Source organism: Mytilus californianus, unplaced genomic scaffold, assembly GCF_021869535.1.
Source record: "Mytilus californianus isolate M0D057914Y unplaced genomic scaffold, xbMytCali1.0.p SCAF_4, whole genome shotgun sequence".
NCBI lineage: Eukaryota > Metazoa > Mollusca > Bivalvia > Mytilida > Mytilidae > Mytilus > Mytilus californianus.
Genome location: NW_026262690.1, coordinates 41,170,177 through 41,189,863, shown reverse-complemented (window position 1 = coordinate 41,189,863; position 19,687 = coordinate 41,170,177). Strand labels below are relative to the sequence as shown.

At 32.8% G+C, this 19,687-nt stretch overlaps 1 protein-coding gene across 1 annotated transcript in view; it reads left to right on the top strand.

The window, feature by feature from the left end:
• Positions 1-19,687, top strand: part of LOC127738038 (transient receptor potential cation channel subfamily A member 1 homolog) — a 115,182-nt gene that overhangs the window by 4,323 nt on the left and 91,172 nt on the right. The window contains exons 2-8 of the mRNA XM_052249099.1: positions 3,734-3,811; positions 6,055-6,235; positions 7,948-8,256; positions 10,265-10,346; positions 11,857-11,921; positions 13,879-13,962; positions 14,217-14,306. Of these exons, the coding sequence (XP_052105059.1) occupies positions 3,734-3,811; positions 6,055-6,235; positions 7,948-8,256; positions 10,265-10,346; positions 11,857-11,921; positions 13,879-13,962; positions 14,217-14,306 (889 nt within the window). The remainder of the gene's footprint in view (positions 1-3,733; positions 3,812-6,054; positions 6,236-7,947; positions 8,257-10,264; positions 10,347-11,856; positions 11,922-13,878; positions 13,963-14,216; positions 14,307-19,687) is intronic.

Here is a 19,687-nt window from a genome sequence, read left to right as displayed (position 1 = left end):
TATAGCTGACTATGCGGTATGGGTTTTACTCATTGTTGAAGGCCGTATGGTGACCTATAGTTGTTAATTTCTGTGTCATTTGGTCTCTTGTGGAGAGTTGTCTCATGGGCAATTGTACCACATCTTCTTATTTTTATATTTACAGGAAATTTACTGCTATTGAATTATTGTCTTCCCGTACTCTAATTCCGCGCCGACAGTTTTTCCTTATGTATCGACCTTAACATGACCCTTTTCGTTAGAATTTCTGCAATCTCATTGAGCAAATTATCAACTTTTGTAACAAAGTTACAGGTAGTAACGTTTGATTAGTTCAGTGATTTTGTCATGATTTGGTACAATGGGTCGTGGCTTGGTTAGGTAACTTCCCAGCCAGAACGATTGCCTCAGTATTTCTCAAATAAGCAAATAAAAAGCAAATGTCTTAATGAGAGGTTTGAATCTATATTGCACGCCAGACAATCTATTTTCAAAATTGTTGTTTTTAAGAAATTACCGCTGGATAAGCAAAATATCGAAATTGAGATGATGGTCTGGAAATTTTTCATGGTTTTTATCGAATTTGTCATGGTTTAGATCCAAATTAATATATATTCGTTTCACCTTAATATTGTTAGTTTTTTTCCAATGCGCTTGTAAAATAACAAAGTAACACCATTTACCAATTGACTAATAAGAAAAGAACCAACTCTGGTGGACGTAATCAGCAAACCGTACATGAGATTTTCATTTTTCGTGTGTTTCCTAACATAAATCAACTCTCAATACTATAATCTATATAACCATAGCTGTTTTAACTACAAAACTAACCAAACGTTATCGAACACATTCTTCAAAAAAAACCAGGTGTCTATACAAAATGTGTCGAACTTTTAATCGCACCGAGTCTATAAAGTTCTGAAAGAAATTTACCAGAGACAATCGAAATGATTTAGGACAAACATAAAACTCGGTGGTGGAACCCGCATCTAAAAAATTGGAATGCTAAAATCAAGTTGAAGAGAAATGAAAAGCAAGTGTTCCGTAGATTTGTGCCTAGGGTAGTAAAGCATTTAATTAACGGTAAATGCACAGAACATGACTGCATGAATAATATCTAATGTCAGCACAGGAGTGTTGACTACTGGGCTGGTAATACCTCATGCCAAAACGTCTGAAAACAAAAACCTGTCAGCCCGCGTTTTTTTTTTCTTGGATATATAATGTTTATGCCCCCGCCGTAGGAAAACAAGTGAAAACTAAGTTAGACCATGTAGTTTCATTTCTTGGTTTATGCTTCAAGTCAACGCAGTAGATGAAAAAAAATAATTAGAGTCTCGAAGTCCGCTGATAAATTGCTAACGTCATTTATGCACAGAACTGACATTAATATGACAACACGAGTCATTGGATTAAAACGCGCCAATCTAACCGGACTTGGCTACGTACTTATACATCTTGCAATTCAGAGTTACAAGTGTATACTTTTTCTGCTGGAGGAAATCTAGGTTACCTTATTATAAGTCAGTTAGTGGAAGGGGAAGTCGAAAGTACAAAAAAGGATCGTTTTCTATAATGTTGAAAATAGATAAATAAGAGATATTCATCCGCAAAATTACTTAAACAAACAGTCTACAACGGGGGAACCCATTTGGAACGCACGCGAACAATGTAGAAAAAACAATCGCTTACAAAAGTTTTTTAAATATTATTTCACGAAACATTTCGTAAGACATTCATTGTTGTACGCGTGCGTAAGAAGACAAATACACATTGTGCATGGCATGGGTTGGTAGATACGCTTTGTGAAATGGCAGACCCATTTACATTTAAAGACTATTGTTTAAACATCGTTGTTTTTAAATCTGTTCAAGTTAGCTACATAAATCACTTGAATTATAGAAAGAGCCTATCTAAGATTCAAATTAAAGTATGTCAGCTATTTAGTGTGACGCATGTTTCAAATTTCAAAATGTTTACAAGATCAGAAACCCATACACATATTTTAACGCAAATGTGGGGGAAGGGAGTAGTGGTAATAACAGTGAGGTATTGCTACAAAATATAAATTTCGAAATGCAGTATTATTAAATCTTGTTACTTCTTCAAATCTCACTTAGCCCCAGGTTAGAATTATATATGAAAAAAAAAACACCGAAGCATTCTAACGTTATATAGATATAAATTAGCCCCCACGTTTCTTTAACAAAAAACTTTTATCTTCAATGAAATATTTTGCTAGTTGTATCGTGCATCATTGTGACCATTTCACAATTACGCCAAAAAAGACACATAATTTTAATGAATCAATAAAAAAAACTAATTACAAGCAACCTGTTTACAGCAACATGTAATAGCAAAGACGTAACTCGTTATCAGTCACTAGGGTAGCAAAACTGGTCTGGAAAAAAAAACGCCGACCTACTAGTACGTAAACGTTCAGTTGCAAGAAACCTGAAATATACAGAAGGTACAAAATAACAAATGAAAACAACACGTTATAAATTTAATGCGTTCGAAGCGCTTTTCTGGATTTACCTTCACCAGGAACGCTCAAAGCCGAACATTTAAAAGCCCAGGATGTATAAAACCGAAACAGTTGAAGAGCTATATAAACAAAAATGACCTAAAATAATAGCCAAATCCTTCTAAGACCAACTTTGCCTGAGGGAGTTACAAGCATCACTTGAGTGTTCTTCAAACAAGCATAATTTCTTTCTAAGCTTGTAAGAGTGAACACACACTTGTGTATTTTTGTAGGTCGTAACAGATGGTAACAAGACATCATAGATAAATAAGTCCAACGAACGGAAGCAACATAGAACCAAGCATAAACTGTGTAACATTTATACGACTTTTACCAAACATCGATACCTCGTTGCAAAGCTTTGTAACATTTATACGACTTTTACCAGACATCGATACCTCGTTTGCAAAGCTTTTGTCATGATACACAACCAATGCCATTTTCAATGTGTATATTTCAAAATATGAAGAAGTTTGCCTAAATTCAAATTAAGCTACTATATTGTATTTATTAAACCAGAAATAGCATGGTGCAAACTACATTTTACTCAAGAATAAATGTACCATTTTTCTTGTTCTGTCCAAAATAGTTAAGTAAACTACAGTTTATCCGTTGTGTTTACATTACATCACTATAATTTCAATGCAGCAATGTGTCTATTGTAATGTTACCTTATATATGTATGAATGCATATTTGTGTATCTTAAATACCTTTACACACACACCACACGTTTGTGTCTGTGCATTTTTAAAAAATGTCATTGTTATTTTTATTTTACTTACCATGACTTACTGATGGCGTACCTTATAATTTGATTGGCCTATATTGGATATTGTTTTTGGTTAATATGATATGCAAAAAGTTAAATAACAAAAATACCGAACTCTGAGGAAAATTCTAAACGAAAAGTCCCTAAGCAAATGGCAAAATCAAAAGCTCAAACACATCAAACGAATGGATAACAACTGTCATATTCCTGACTTGGTACAGACATTTTCTTATGTAGAAAATGGTGGATTAAACCTGGTTTTATAGCTAGCTAAACCTCTCACTTGTATGACAGTGGTCTGTGTTATGCATTTACATACTTTTATGTGTCGGAGTTTTTGCTACTATTATATACATTTACTCCTTCAAAATACCAAAGACAAAAGTCTGTTTTTGATATTTTTATAGAAAATTATAAGGTAATTTGAATATGAATTGCTAATAATGTCTAATTATAGGATGTTATGTATCCAGTTTCGATTTATAAGTTAAAGATGCTAAAGACGTGTCTCTTTCAATGTTGTATTATTTCTCTGGTAAGCTTGTATTTACGATGCCGTATATTGTATTACAGACAGAATACGGTTGCAAAGAATCTAAAATCTGTTATTGGATATTTGTTTTGAGCATAATAGATAGAGAAAAAGTAAAATTACAAAAGTACCGAACTCTAAGGAAATTCAAAACGGAAAGTCCCTTATCAAATGGCAAAATCAAATCATACGAATCATACAAATGGAAAACAACTGTCATATTCCTGACTTGTTACAGGCATTTACTTATGTAGATAACAGTGGATTAAACCTTGTTTTATAGCTAGCTAAACCTCTCATTTGTATGACAGTCGCATAGAATTCCATTATATTGACAACGTGTGAGCAAAACAAAGACTTAATAGTTAAAAATGCCAAAAAATTGGGGAACTGCAGTCAACATAGTGCTATTATCTTAATCACTAAACAAACAAACAACTACGTCAACAAAAAAAACCCAACAAAATGGCATATAGACAAGGCACATAAGCAAAAATGAAAGACAAGAATACAAAAAAATGACCATAGCACAATAACATAAATACCGTGCCACGCCAAAAGGATATTACAAAAAAATTACCTAAACAGTAAAGGATAAAAATATACAAAGACAAATAAAAAGAACATTATAACACGTAATTAAGATGGCAAACAACGTCAGTAGCTAGAACCTATACTTCAAGACCATAATGTATTATTTGTGAAGTTGATACGAAATATTTATCAACAAGGTATTGGTATCTTCCGATGAACTTTTTTGACCCAACCCTGGGTTCATTAACTTTCTGCCTAGACTTTGTTGACGTTTTATTAAGACAGAGTAGCAGCTGCAAGCTCTTGAATACCGAATGAGTTGGGAAACGTATATTCCATATGCAGGTGAAGTTAATATATTGCTGCTAAGGGGAAATTTATAATTTCAAAATTAAAATCGTCTCGTTTGTCATAGGTTCTAGTACTGAGATGACCGCTTATGTCAAATTGGAAGTATAAATCTAAAAATGAGGCGGAGGAAGCTGTGTCTGTTGTTTCTTTACTTTCTAGTTCTGGAGAATATATTAGTGGAACCTGATCAGAAAATTTTGGATTGTTAATGGAAAGAACATCATCAATATATCTGAATGTCCAATTAAATGATCTGGCTTCTTTGATCTTCTTGTTTTTTACAAGTGCCTGAAGGAGCTCCGATTCGTATGAAAATAAGAAGAGGTTTTCAAGTAGAGGCGCACAGTTCGTTCCCATAGGAATGCCGACAAGTTGTTGTAAAAGACTACCTCAAAATTAAACAAATATGTTGCCAATAAGAAACTCCAGCATACTGATCACTTCTTCCTCGGTGTGGCATGTTTTATCTTTTTGTTCACTGTTAATAAAATATGCCGTATGATAACTCAAAGCTATAAATGTATAGCGCATGCTACCATTTTATATTGAAAAGCATTATTTCTTTTAGACGATTTTTCAATTTCACATGGGGAGTGGTGGTATTAAAGGGTTGAAAATTCAAAGGTTTTGATAGAATTAATTTTGGAGAAAGATCGATTAGAGATTTACGATTATTCAGAAGTTTATAGTTTTTTTAGAATCCATATATGGTTAACACCACTACGCGAGTGAACAGTTTCAAAGTATTTTTGATGACTTTTTTAACTGCAGACAGATTTTTTGTCAATCTAATGGATAATTCCTTTGGAGAACATGCAAATGAACTAGCAATGTACCGTTGTGTGTACGGAATTTGTGAAGCTTAGGTATCCAATGCGAGTCCATCTACCTCGAAGATGATAATAAAATTTGAACTATTGTAATAGGCATATCAATAAGATGACAACATGAACATTTATGAAAGATGCAATCGTAATGAACAAGGGAGCATAAACAATATCTATTTATTTGTTAAGCTTTCTTTAGACTATTACTAGTATATCTTATATTCAGTTTTGCTATTATCAATAGTGTCCCCAAAAAATAAATAAGGTTTTGCAGTTTCCTTTTTACGGTTTATGCTTTAAATAAGAAAGCAGATGAAAATGAAGATGAGAGACTCAAAGTCAACTGATAAATGCTAATGTAATTTATGTCCAGAACTGACACAATATTATCCTCTCTGCCAACACGGATGATTACATATCGCTCTTTGACTTTGTAATGTTCGAACTAATTAACAAATACATTGATTTGTTTTAATGAGAAGCTATGTACAAGGTAATGTCATATATCTATACCGATATTTTTAACCTCTGTAGGTGATAACATCGACATTAGCTACAGGAACTATTGCTCGTGTCAAACGATGTCCAACACGAGCAGAACGAAGCAAGTTTGTTTCACAACAAAAGTGTAAACCACCTGAAGTATATCACTGTTTGATAGACGATGAAGACAAATTTGTTGAAACGTGCAATGAATTTATTCAACTACCACCAGGTATGTTACATGTATCTCTTAAGAACGTTTACCTTGCGAAAGCCTGTCGGACCAATTTCTGACTATTAAATTCTCTGCATCATCTGTATTTTTAAAATTTTCTCATATAATTTCGTAAATCATATACCATAGAAATCGCAGTAAAATATCTGATTATATGAATAACTGGTATAGATGAGTTCATTAGGAAATCTAATGGATATGGTTTATTCAAATTTTTAAACGCGAACAATTTCAAACGTGCAGTAGTTACTTTTGAAGTGGTAGCCGCGCTATTTTTGGAGTACGGAAACAAACTGTTACCCGTTGATGCAAGGTTCTCGTACAAACTGTTACGCTCTGCTTTAAGGTAGATAGGGTGTCTTCCTCCATCTTGGATTTTGAAATACCAGAAAACAATCGGTCTAGATCTTTAATAGTTTAATAGAAGGTGCAAAGTTTGAGAGTAGTAAGTAATTCATGTGCAAGAATTTTCATTTCAATATAGAAAATGACCTATTTTATCATATTTATGGTTGTATTTTATAAAAAAAAAAAGAATACTTTTGTTTGATTCTATTTTTTCCAACTTTGACACATAAGGGGAGGCAACTCAAATGTAAGGGCAGATAATTCAGATAAAGTTACTTTTACAATAGAATGTGTTAGGAATTTACCTATTTTATTATGTAGCAAGAAAACGGGTAACGTGACCCCATTTTTTCTTTTTCTTATCTGAAAGCATACTAGTAGAGCTATCTTCTCATATTTTATCTCAAAATTCTATGATGTAGTTTTCGTTTTATGGCAGAAAATTGGGTTTTCCATGCATAATCTATACAAAATCTGTCAATTTTGCACAACCTGTAGCGTGAAAATAAGCCCCGTGACCCATTCTTTTTATTATTATTTTTTAAAAAGCATGATATAAACTACATTTTGGCAAATTATTAAAAAATTCTATGGATTATACTTTAGACACCCCATCTACCTTAACGTAAACGAACCAATAAGAAATATAGTCCGTTCTTGGGAGTATTTGAATGATTCTTTATGATGACGTGTACCTGACTGTTCACAATAGAAACGTTGTTAGATTAACATGGAATAATTACTTAGAAACGTCGTAAATGTAACTTGCAAGCTTATTCTGCTAGTAAAAATATAAATATTTTCCATCCTTTACAGCATTTTAATAACGTGTAACAGTTTACAATGGTGACTTGTGACTGTTCAAAATAGACAGTTTGTTAGATTTACGTGTACCAGTTGACAATATAGAAACGTCATAAAAGTTAACAATTATATAAACGGTACCAATTTTACTGCACCAGATGCATATTTCGATAACTAATGTCTCTTCGGTGATGCTTTAGGCGAAAAACTAATACATAGATTGAAGAGCTGATAAAACCAATAACCATTAGAAACTTCGTTCGCATATTTTTCTGATAAATGATATAATATGTTGGGAGTAAATTTAAAAAGCTATGACGCAAAAGTAATGTTGGGACAATAGTTTGAAAACAGATAAAAGGAAAAGATACTACTTGGCGTGATAGAAAAGTAAAAAAGGAGGAATAATTCATAAACGATTGATTTTCGTAGAAATGAGTAGAGGTTGCCTTCCCCCTTCAAAAACTGTTCTTCATGGGATATATCTATGTATATTAGACAATATATTTGGAAATTTGCTTTTCGCATTTATTTTTTAATTTTTTTTTTAATTTCAGGTAATTACCCACGGTACACATCATTTTCAGAAAGAATATACTATGATCCATGTCCACATTCAAGATTCCAACCCTGGCCCGTCAAATCTTATGAAATAACGGAATGTGAAGTTGAGAAGTCATCGTGTACTGGGATCGGACAAGTTCCATGTTCTGATGGTAGTATTACAGAAGATTCTACGTGTAGCTGTGATTACAAAAATGGATATGTAATGACTGGGCCTGACAAATGTTGTTCACCAGCAGGCGATGATGATTGTTTCTGTAAATATCATCCATGTCAAAGTGATTTACAAGAACTCGACTCTGGTGTGTATATCAAGTAGTTGTCATATAAATCTTTACCAACCTTTTTACAGTTCGTGTTTATCACGCAATCGCGACAAGTCCTTGTCGACAAAACTCGAGTTAAGGAGTTAAAACGTGATTCTTCTTTCATTTTCAAAATGATATTGAAGTAAAAACTAGAGGCTCTAAAGAGCCTGTGTCGCTCACCTTGGTCTATGTGCATATCAAACAAAGGACACTCTCCAACATTGTAGACGAAAATAGACTTCATGACAAAAATCTCTATTTTGTTGAACTTGTATTACTGTTCTTTTAGTCTGTTTAGTTTCTCTCTATCTTCTTTAGATTTTGCTCAAAACACAAAAGAGGGTAACAAAAATCCTCATTTAAGTGCAACCACTCCTATGAAGAGTGACAGTCTACTAACTATATCGGCAAAATTTGACTTTTTAATAAATCTTGCCTTGCTGATCATTTTTGTGATTTAAAGTGTCTATTTATTTATTATGATTTAAATCATATAATCAGAACGGAAAAAAATGTTTCTCTCTAAATATCATAGTTTTCATGATAATAGGCAAACATGAAAAAAATGGTAAAATTTGTCTTTTATGGGCAATAACTCCTATAAGAATTTGTCTAACAGTTTTGACGATTATAGACAATTGGTAGAGCTCATTATTCTGAACATTTTTGCTCCTTTCAGATTTTCTCTAATTATAACGGTTCAAAAAATAATAGACAAAACTTGCGTTTTACCCCTATGTTCTATTTTTTGCCATGTCGGCTGGTAGGAGGGGTCTTCGGACACATTTTTTAAACTAGATACCCTAATGATGATTGTGGCCAAGTTTGGCTAAATTTGTCTCAGTAGTTTCAGAAGAGAAGATTTTTGTAAAAGATTACAAAAATTTACAAAAATTTGTTAAAAATTGACTATGAAGGGCAATAACTCCTTAAGGGGTCAATTGACCATTTTGGTCATGTTGACTTGTTTGTAGATCTTACTTTGCTGAACATTATTGCTGTTTACAGTTTATCTCTATCTATAATAATATTCAAGATACATTTGTAATAACTAAAACCTACAAAATGTCCTTAAAATTACCAATTCAGAGACAGCAACCCAACTACGGGTTGTCTGATTTGTCTGAAAATTGCAGGGCACATAGATTTTGACCTGATAAACATAATACCCCTTGTCAGATTTGCTCTAAATGCTTTAGTTTCAGAGATATAAGCCAAAATCTGCATTTTACGCCTATGTTCTATTTTTAACGATGTCGGCCATGTTGGTTGGTAGGCGGGGTCATCGGACACATTTTTAAACAAGATACCCTAATGATGATTGTGGCTAAATTTGGTTAAATTTTTCTCAGTAGTTTCAGAGGAGAAGATTTTTGTAAAAGATTACAAAAATTTACAAAAAATTGTTAAAAATTGACCATAAAGGGCAATAACTCCTTAAGGGGTCAATTGACCATTTTGGTCATGTTAATTAATTTGTAGATCTTACTTTGCTGAACATTATTGCTGTTACAGTTTATCTCTATCTATAATAATATGGAAGATAACAACCAAAAACTGCAAAATTTTCTTAAAATTACCAACTCAGGGGCAGCAACCCAACAACGGGTTGTCTGATTTGTCAGGGCAGATAGATCTTGATTTGCTTTAAATGCTTTGGTATCAGAGATATAAGCCAAATCTACATTTTACCCCTATGTTCTATGTTTAGCCATGACGGCCATCTTTGGTGGTTGGCCGGGTCATCGGACACATTTTTCCAACTAGATATCCAATGATGAATGTGGCCCATTTTGGTAAAATTTAACCCAGTCGTTTCAGAGGAGAAGATTTTTGTAAACGTTAACGACGACGATTACGACGACGGACGACGACGACGGACGCCAAGTGATGAGAAAAGAAAAATGGTGTTGATTTACTTTAAAAAAGAATTGCAATGGAATCTGAAAAAAAAATTCTTACATTTTGTAGCGTAAAACGAAATATTGTATTTCAATTCCAGATTACAAGTGTGTGGATAAGTGCAATCCTGGTTATTATAGACCTCTTGGACAAAATAGTTGTGAAGACATACAAAATTCAAGGTAAGTTTGCGTTATTCAAATGTCTGTTTTGACAAAATACATTTATTGATAATAAATATATCAACACTTTTCGTTTGTTAAGTCTTTGAAATTATTACTGTAACCGGAGATGAATGTATTTAGGTTTCTAAATCGAAGATTTGAGAGTACTCATGATAAAACAATCTGCTCATACAAAGTCATGTAACTGGATGTTGACATACAGCTAAGACTATATGACCCTTTTTTGTTCATAGACGAAAGTTTATCGAATGTAGCCGTAAAAGTCTCTGTAATCATTTAGACTCGTAACGTTGTCACAAAAGTCGAAAACACTACTAGAACAATTGTAGCCAAACTTAATCTTTACATGTACTTATATATTATATATATAGTATATATTTTCAATTTAAAGGCATGTCTTATAATGCCTTTTTCAATCATGTTTGTCCTCTGGTTTTGTTTCACTGATGGAACATTTCACCAGTATCTTGTAATTTGTGTAATTTTTGTAAAAGGTTTTCATCTATTCTTGCTTTGCCCTGGCAAAGTTAAAGTCATCCCTTCAGAAATTTTGCAGACGTATCATAATTTTGTTGACCATTATAGATGACCGTGGACATGTTTGTTCTAATCGTCGTTCCAACCTCCATCACGATTGACCTTATATGGTCAACACGAAGGTGTAACTAGCTGACATATGAATTTTTTACCCTTCAGAAACCCCAAGTTATCATCCGGTTTATGTTTTGTTCTTGTTAGTTTTTTTTACATCGGATGTGACCTTGAGAGGTCATACCGGTGTTATGTTGCCGCAGAAATTTCTTGCGCTTTTGACTGATAACCGAACGTATTTCGTATAAATACGCGGATATTATCGAGTGCAAAATAACATTCCTTATCGCTTGTTATAAATTCATTTCTTCAATAAATACTCATGAAAATATTTTTTAAGAACATAGATAAATGATATTAGAATGTTTTGTCGTGAGAAATATATATATCAGTAACAAATCATGAATACCGAAAATTTGTGTTAACGCACGCGGAAGAATATCTCGAGAGATGATCTGCTATATATATAACTGTTATACAAATACTAATATAATATATAACAACAACCCAGATTATACTGATAACAAATGATTATATCACTACAATATAATAATTATTACGGTGAGGTTGAATTCCCTGTCATTTATTCATCATCCACACAGGAATTTGTCTCAGAAAAAAATATATCTATGTACCTTAACCTAACTTTCAGGTATAGAGATATGATTTTTTTTTCTAAGACCATCCACCAGAACTTGCGGTCATCCGATGTTCAGTTCTTTAGTACTTTGATTTTATTTAGTATTTTGAAAGCTGTTTGAATTTTCGTTTTATTTTTTCTGGTCATGAATTGTCTGTTCTGAGGTAATGATTTTACTTGTATGTTTACAATGTGTTTTTAGTATTGTTAAAGACGTATGATAGTTAAATAAAGACGAATTGTCTCTCTCTTCATGCCTTTTGACTATGTTTTTAGTTATACATCAGATACAACAGCAACAATTGATAATATGACAACTACTACGTCATTTTCCGTACCAGGTATGTTAAATTCATTCTTTCACTTACATGTATGCAATAGCTTAGTTATGTTAGAAATGCTTTGATATAAGTCAAGCATTCACTTTTAGTTAAAAATCTAATGCTTTGACAGCATTTATAACATGCAATATTAGTCCCAATTGCTTTTTGTTATAAGGACCGTATCATTGTTTGACCTTTATATTTTTCTTTCAAGACTCAAAAACATTCCTGAATAAGATGTTCCTTCATTTGCAGTTAAAGCTATTCGTTAAGATGACTAAACAATGCATGTCCCCCCTCCCCCCCCCCCTTTATCATGAAATCTAAATTGAATAATTGATAATTGCCTCAAATTGCAAATAGTTCATGCCTATTAAGGACAACCATTTGAGTTGAGTTCAGTCTTTAGCAAGTTTGTTTATCAAGTTTTCTAGACGTGACGGTTGGATTAGTATTTTAGTACAGTCAACAAGAATATTAACTTGACAGTGTCCTTTACTTTGCCATTGCTAAACCATCTTCTTTTTATTCCATGGTACTGTGCCAAAGTTCTCTGCATTCTTGAACGAAACACCGTATCGAATGGTATGCGCGTTAAGTTCAGTATACAAACCAAGTATTATACAAGAGTCACCTCGACTTTTCTCCTGCTGAGGAAGTCTTCATGGCAGAGTATGTGTATTTATTATTATCAGCTTATTTACCTAAGTTATTGCAAAAAATATGAACAAAGAAGTAAATGCATCAACATACATTTGTTCATGATTTTATAAGATATTTCAAATAATTTTACCCAAGCAAACCAGATCCCGAATCTCATGCTGTATTATTATGACTATATTGTTGATAAAATGCTTGTAAATGTGGATAAGTGTCCAGTGGTAAGGATTACTAGCAAAATCATCGCTTATACAACTTAAATTAAAAGAATGTAATGGATAATATATAGCCAGAATATACATGTATAGAAATGTTGACTGTAATTGTTAACGATATCCACTTTCCTTCACCAGATGCACAATTAGGCAATTGATGTCTCTTTATTGATGCTCGAGGCCAAATATAATGTATTTGAAAGTTAAAAACCTAATACAAACGACGAAGAGCTGATACAATCAAATAAATCCTAAGATAAGATAAATCCTGAATAGGAATCAGAGTTTGCATTATAGAAATGTATTTATTAATAAAACGATTACCAAAATTTTAAAACAGCAAATTTTTATCACACAATACTCGTATTTTTATGCCAGTACTGAAGTTCTGGCTACTGGGCTGGTGACACTCTATGAGCATGCTGGATATGAAAAAAAACTGGACATTAACAGAGGAGAGCAAACTGTCACATGCAATTAAAGTTTCCCCCTTCCTCTTTTGGCATCAATTCACAAAGTTTTCAGCACTGCGGAAAGATAAATGAGATTAAACAGAATCCACTTTTAAGTGTTAAGTTGCAACTAGTAAAAGATCAGTGAAAATAATTAGACAAGTGATTGAAAGGGTTTGTTAAATTAAATTGAATGGCTACCTTAAAAAGATGGAGAAGTCATTGCATATTTTCTCAAAGTACACTTTGATCATTTTGATCCACGTGTAATCAAGTACTTATGAATCTTTGGCTTTTAAACTTTTGGGTGTCCGCGATTATGATAAAGGTACATTAATGTTAACCCAGAAAGGCGCAGCTACTCTTTATCGATCCGTTTGGATCATTTAGATCCTCGTCTTTTTTTAAGAACTTACATATTCTGTACTCTAACTATTAAGGTATGAGCGGTTTGGGTGAAGTTGATCCAGGAAATAACTTAGGACGCACTAAATGTATGAAACGTAATTTTTATTTCATTTCTGGCATGACTGGAAGATGATTTAACTTGGCGGACTTTGCTTATTATTTTAGTTCTAATGAAAGGAATACGAAGAAATTACATGTTCATTTGAATATCTCAAATTGCATATACTATTTTCTTTTCAGGGAAAGACGGTCAAACGAGTTTAAGAAAGTCTGTTTTAGTAGTCATTGTGACAGGTTTCGTGGTTTGCCCAACGGTTTTGTTAGGTAACATAATAGCGGATGTTATATTTCATTCATTAAATACTAAATATCTATTGCAGTAAAGAAATGAGTATCCATAATATCAAAACGATTAAGGATCAGAAAAAATATGATTTTATTCGCAATTTGTTCTAAAAATTAAATGTATTTCTATCGTTTTAACTGTGTGAGATGAGACAAGGACTTGTAAACGGTAATAATTCTTTTTGATACAACTGTCAGTTTCGTAGAAATATCGTATTATTTATTTATTTCAGTCATTGTAATATGGGGCGAAGTTTGGAGACCTTACAAATATAAGCTGATACCGTTACTGATGCTTTTTGCTTGGCTGTTGTCAAGTTTTGGTGAGTATGTCATAAAAAATTGATGATACTATTAATTTTAACACTGTCATGCGAAGACTTACAACATTTGCTTTTTGTTACACTGGTTTAGTTTTAACTTTTAATAATTAAAAAAAAAACGATAAGTGAAATTATGTATACCAACGCCACAACACACTACACTAGCCACCTACATTGTCTGATACTGAACTAATAAAGACCACAACTAAAAGTAATGAACACAATATTGTAATTTTATTTTTCAACATACCCTACATGAGAGTATATATTATAGACTTTTGAGAAGTCAATACACTATATATGGACCTGTTCAAATGATATTGACATGGGACAAAGTCCGAGCGTGAGTATAATCTAACAGATCCATATATAACATATTTACTGAGTGAAAGTCTATAATTTATATATTACATAGGAAGAAATTAAAATTACAAAAATACCAAACTCCAAGGAAAATTCAAATTGGAAAGTCCCTTATCAAAATAGTGTATTATAGAAATTGACTTCACTGTTCTTTCTGTGTATTTAACATTGTATTTTGCAAGATTTTAATATTGACCGTCTATCTAAGAGTGGTCTAGAGCGATGGACACAGTGCATACGGTGTTGTCTCGATATCCCAATAGCATGGGTTCGAATCCCGGCGAGGGAAGAACAAAAATTTGCGGAAGCAAATTTAACATTGTTGTGCTGACATTTAGAGTAGTTATGAATATAAAATGTGTTTTCAGCCGTGTATCACCTTCACTGGTGATCCAATGGATGGATCTATCGTAGAGTTGTCACTTGTTTAGACGTACAATAAGCAACATACTCAAAAAAAAGTAAAATCATGAACAATATGTTAAATATTTCGGATAACAGATATCCTTCATCAGTATGATTATGATGTAAAATGAATCATATCAATCTATTCTGATTAATTATAACAATCTTGGAAATTATACAATAAAACCGAACACAGCAACGCTTGTACAATTCTAAAATTTTAAAAATGACGTAAGTTAGGTATTGACAACAGAGACTGCATAGATATGCTAATAACAAAAATAGTAATGTGCGATATGAACAGGTATATTTCTAAAATTTCAGCAGTTTGATAATGATTTAAAAAAAAAAAATGATTTTGAAACAGTTTAAGTAATTGAACGTGGCTGCGTACTTAAACATCCCAAATGAATAGCACCCTTCGATTTAAACTGGTATAATTCTAGAATTCAAGAATTGACAAAAGTAAAGAAATAGCAACAGAGACTGCGTAGTAATATGAAATATAACCCAAATGAACAGCAATGCATATATACATATAGAAACATAGCACCCACATACTTAAAACTAAAAACAAGGCTTCAGGTGCATAGAATACCCGTTGAATCACGCGATCGTAATAACCAATGAAAAAACAGGAATGAGCTACTCCATATGTATCTCATGTTACTTATGAGAGAATATAAAAGTCTAAAGATTTGTGCAACGGTACTAATATAAGGTGATAAACCACGGTAGGTGTAGTGTCCGGCTGAGATCTGGTTTTCTTCGAGTGAATCGGTCCATTTTTTCCAGTGCAGATCACGTTTTTTCGAGTGATGTTACATGCGATCAGATCGATTTATGCTATTTTGCAAGCATAATAGTTTTATTCATGACTGTTCATCTTATTCTGAATACTGTACACATTTTCAGTACAAAAGTCCTTGAGTTCAATGTCCTCGAATTTCACTTAAAGTTCAGTTTTACATTGTCCGTGTTTTTCGAGAGCAACATTTAAAACGCCCAGGGTTATTAACAAACGGTCCGGGCTTTTCAAAGAAAATGTGAATAAGAAAGAAGGCATTCTTTGCGTTTAAAACTGGTTTGTTTAGGTTATAACTGTAATTCAGTGAAGAACAATATAAAATTTTCCAAATTAGTCAAAAAACATATTAAAATATTGATCAAATTTAAACATTTTTGATTAATGATAATTTTCTGTACTGATAACATTTTACAATAACCTTGCAACATGAAATATAAAAGAAATCACTTGGTCTTTTTAAAACATTTTTTAGAACTGAGTACAGGGTAATCATGTCAATTTCATTTCATGCTACCTTTATTTTTACAAACAATGATAGTTTATGATTGATATAAATTACTGTGGCAAACCCCTGAGTGTTAAAAATAGGGATAAGACAAAGGAAAACTAAGGAATATCAGTAAAATTTAAAAAAAAAAATCATTATAATCACAATTATTCTGCTACAAGAAGGCCTTCCCCCCTAAAAAAAATACAATACCAAAAAAAAAAAAAAAACTAAAACTAAAAACGCACTTAATCTGCCCATGTTCTTTTTCCCCTTTTTCCCATTGACAATAAGATTTGATTTGATTTGAATGGAATGGAAATCTAATAAAAAATGATAACAACAATTGTAAATATCATGCGTCCGTAGCGCTTTTCTAGATTTACCTTCAACTGGAACACTGCCCAAAGCCGAAATGGGAAAGCCAGAAAAGATCCGAAACAGTTGAAAAGCTATACGACTAAAAGAGCCCTAAGTAATAGCCAAATCCATCAAAGGTTCAACTTTGCATTTTTTTTTTTTAATATATAAACTGACAATTTTAGATAAAATATTATTGGTAGCTTAACGTCTAGTGGCAAATATTTCATGCATGTTCAAGACGAAAACAAATTAGAAATACATACAATATGTAGGTCTTGTAATAGAGGCCGTTCGAAATGAAGGTGTGGAAATTTAGACTGCCACTGGGAAATAAGTGTATATTGGATAGGGACAGAAATGTTGCTTCGCAACTTACGACCTATGGACCCATAAAAGAGTTGTTGTAAGGCTTCTTAACGTCAAGAGAGCGTGGCAATCTCTCTACACTCCCCATTCTGACCGGATGTGGCTGTGTACTTGAACATTCCGCACAGTCAAACGGGCGCCCCACTTTGACAAGTGTTTTACTGTTGGCCGGATTAGGAACTAAGTTCCCAGTACACCTTGTAGTTAAACAATTTTAGAAAGGTTTTTAATTAATCATGTCAGTACTGACTACTGAGCTGATGATAATCTCGGGGAGTAACCCAATGTTTTCAATAAACAATGAAATAAATAATCTATAAGCTTTAATAGTTTTAACGATCCTCTTGAAATAATAAAAAAAAAAATTACGAAATATTAAATTAATGTATGGAATCGACATTGTTCTACGTGTGAAAAGATATCCTTCAGCAGTATGATGTAAAATAAATCATACAACATACTGCTGAAGGATATATGTATTGATAATTGTATCTACTTTTCCTTTCATTTAATTTTTGTGTTGTTTGAAACACATTTGATAAGGACAAATAACTCACAATGTAACGTTAAATACAGTAGTGGCAATATGCCATGATTTTCAATTTCCAGTATCGATGCGAAGAGTATTAAATTCACATAATTAAAAGCATTCTGGAACCGAAATCGTTCAACATTTGTTTATTCGCAACAAGTTCCAAATTGAAAATAATTCAAACGATAGTACAGAATTGTGAACTACGAAAAATCTGAACCAATTTTTGAGAAAAATTTTGAGGTCAAGAACAAATTAAAAGAAAGGCGGAAGATCCCAAATGGAAATTCAAACATATAAGTAAGGCAAATGTTAATTAATGGTTAAAAAACGACCAAAAGACGACAAACAACAGATCTATAAAACACAACATTGAAAGCTCAACACTGAGCAACACGAACCACACGAAAAACTTAGGGTGATTTCATTGGGTCCAGAAGAGTGTTGGTGATGGTGGCCTTTGGTCTGGTTGTTGTCTCCTTGTCACATCCCCCGTTTCCATTGTCTATTCTAAGCAGATCCTACTTCACATGTAGCACCCATGGGGTGCTCATATAAACACAAACTCGATGATCAGTCGTATTCGGTTATGCCTCATTCGAGGAACACAGGAATAGATTGTGATATGGCAATTGTAACATATTCGTCGTCATCTGTGAAAAAGATATTTCATAACGGTCAACTAACTCGTGGTGGTGTCGAATGAATGCATTTAATTTCACCACTTGGAACCCTTGGTTTAATGGCTTCCTGTTAAGTAACAATCTCTATCAAGATAATCATGATAGGAAACGCAAGCTCTAGAATATCGTATCAACCATATACAGAAGCTGCTGGAATGAGTTTTTTCTCTCAAGTGCGCAGATTTTTCGTTCCTGTGAATTATACATATACAACATTTTAAAGAACATTTTACTCCTATAAACAACCATAATAACCCTATTTCTCGTATCAGACATAAGCTAAAAGAACTTGCCAAGGATTTTTTTTGTCCCGGCTGATAAGGCTGCTAATGATATCATTATTGTTTGACGTAAATTTTACATTGAGGTTCTGCAAAAGGAAATCTCGAATTCACTAACATTCCAACTGACTCCATTTTCAGAAAATGACATATGTAACAAACATAAACTAATAGCTACTTCTTTACAAGCAAAACCAAATACAATGACAGTTCCAACCATGTACTGGCTTCCGAAGCTGCACAAAACACTAAACTGTCTATTCAACTTACTAGTACACTTGGTACAATCAAAAACCTGGTAATAAATTGTTCAAATAAGGCCTTTGAAAATAGTGGAATTAATTACTTTTGGAGTATCAAAAATTCGTTGGAAGTACTTGATAAATTGCATGCTTATATTGGTGATTTCGAATCTGTTCAAAGTTTTTCTACCCTATATACCACTTTGCCTCATAATCTTCTTAAGAAAAAATTCACACACCTAATTAAATGGCCATTTAAAAAGTCAGAATGCGAATATATATGTTCAAACTCTTTTAGGTCTTTTTTTAGTAACAACAAACAAAAGAACTATATCAATTGGACCTGCTTTGATACTATAACTGCCCTTGAATTTTTACTAGATAACATTTTTGTTCGCTATGGAGATTCCGTATATCGTCAAGTTATCGGAATTCCAATGGTGACTAACTGTGCACCACTTATTGCGGACCTGTTTCGATATTGTTATGAGTTAGATTTTATGACTAAAATCAGCAAAGACCCATCGAAACAACATCTGATACAACAATTTAATAACACTTTTAGATATTTGGATGATATATTGGCTCTCAATAATGACGACTTCAGTATGTACACTAAAGAGATTTATCCGGCTGAACTGACTTTAAATAAAGCTAATACTAACAACGAACACTGCCCTTCCTGGATCTTGATATCTATATCTTTAACGGGAAGCTTAATACCAAAATTTATGATAAAAGAGATGATTTTTCATTTCCTATTGTTAATTATCCATTTTTAGATGGTGACGTTCCCTTGTCACCATCTTATGGTGTTTATATATCCCAACTTGTTCGATTCGTTCGTGTAT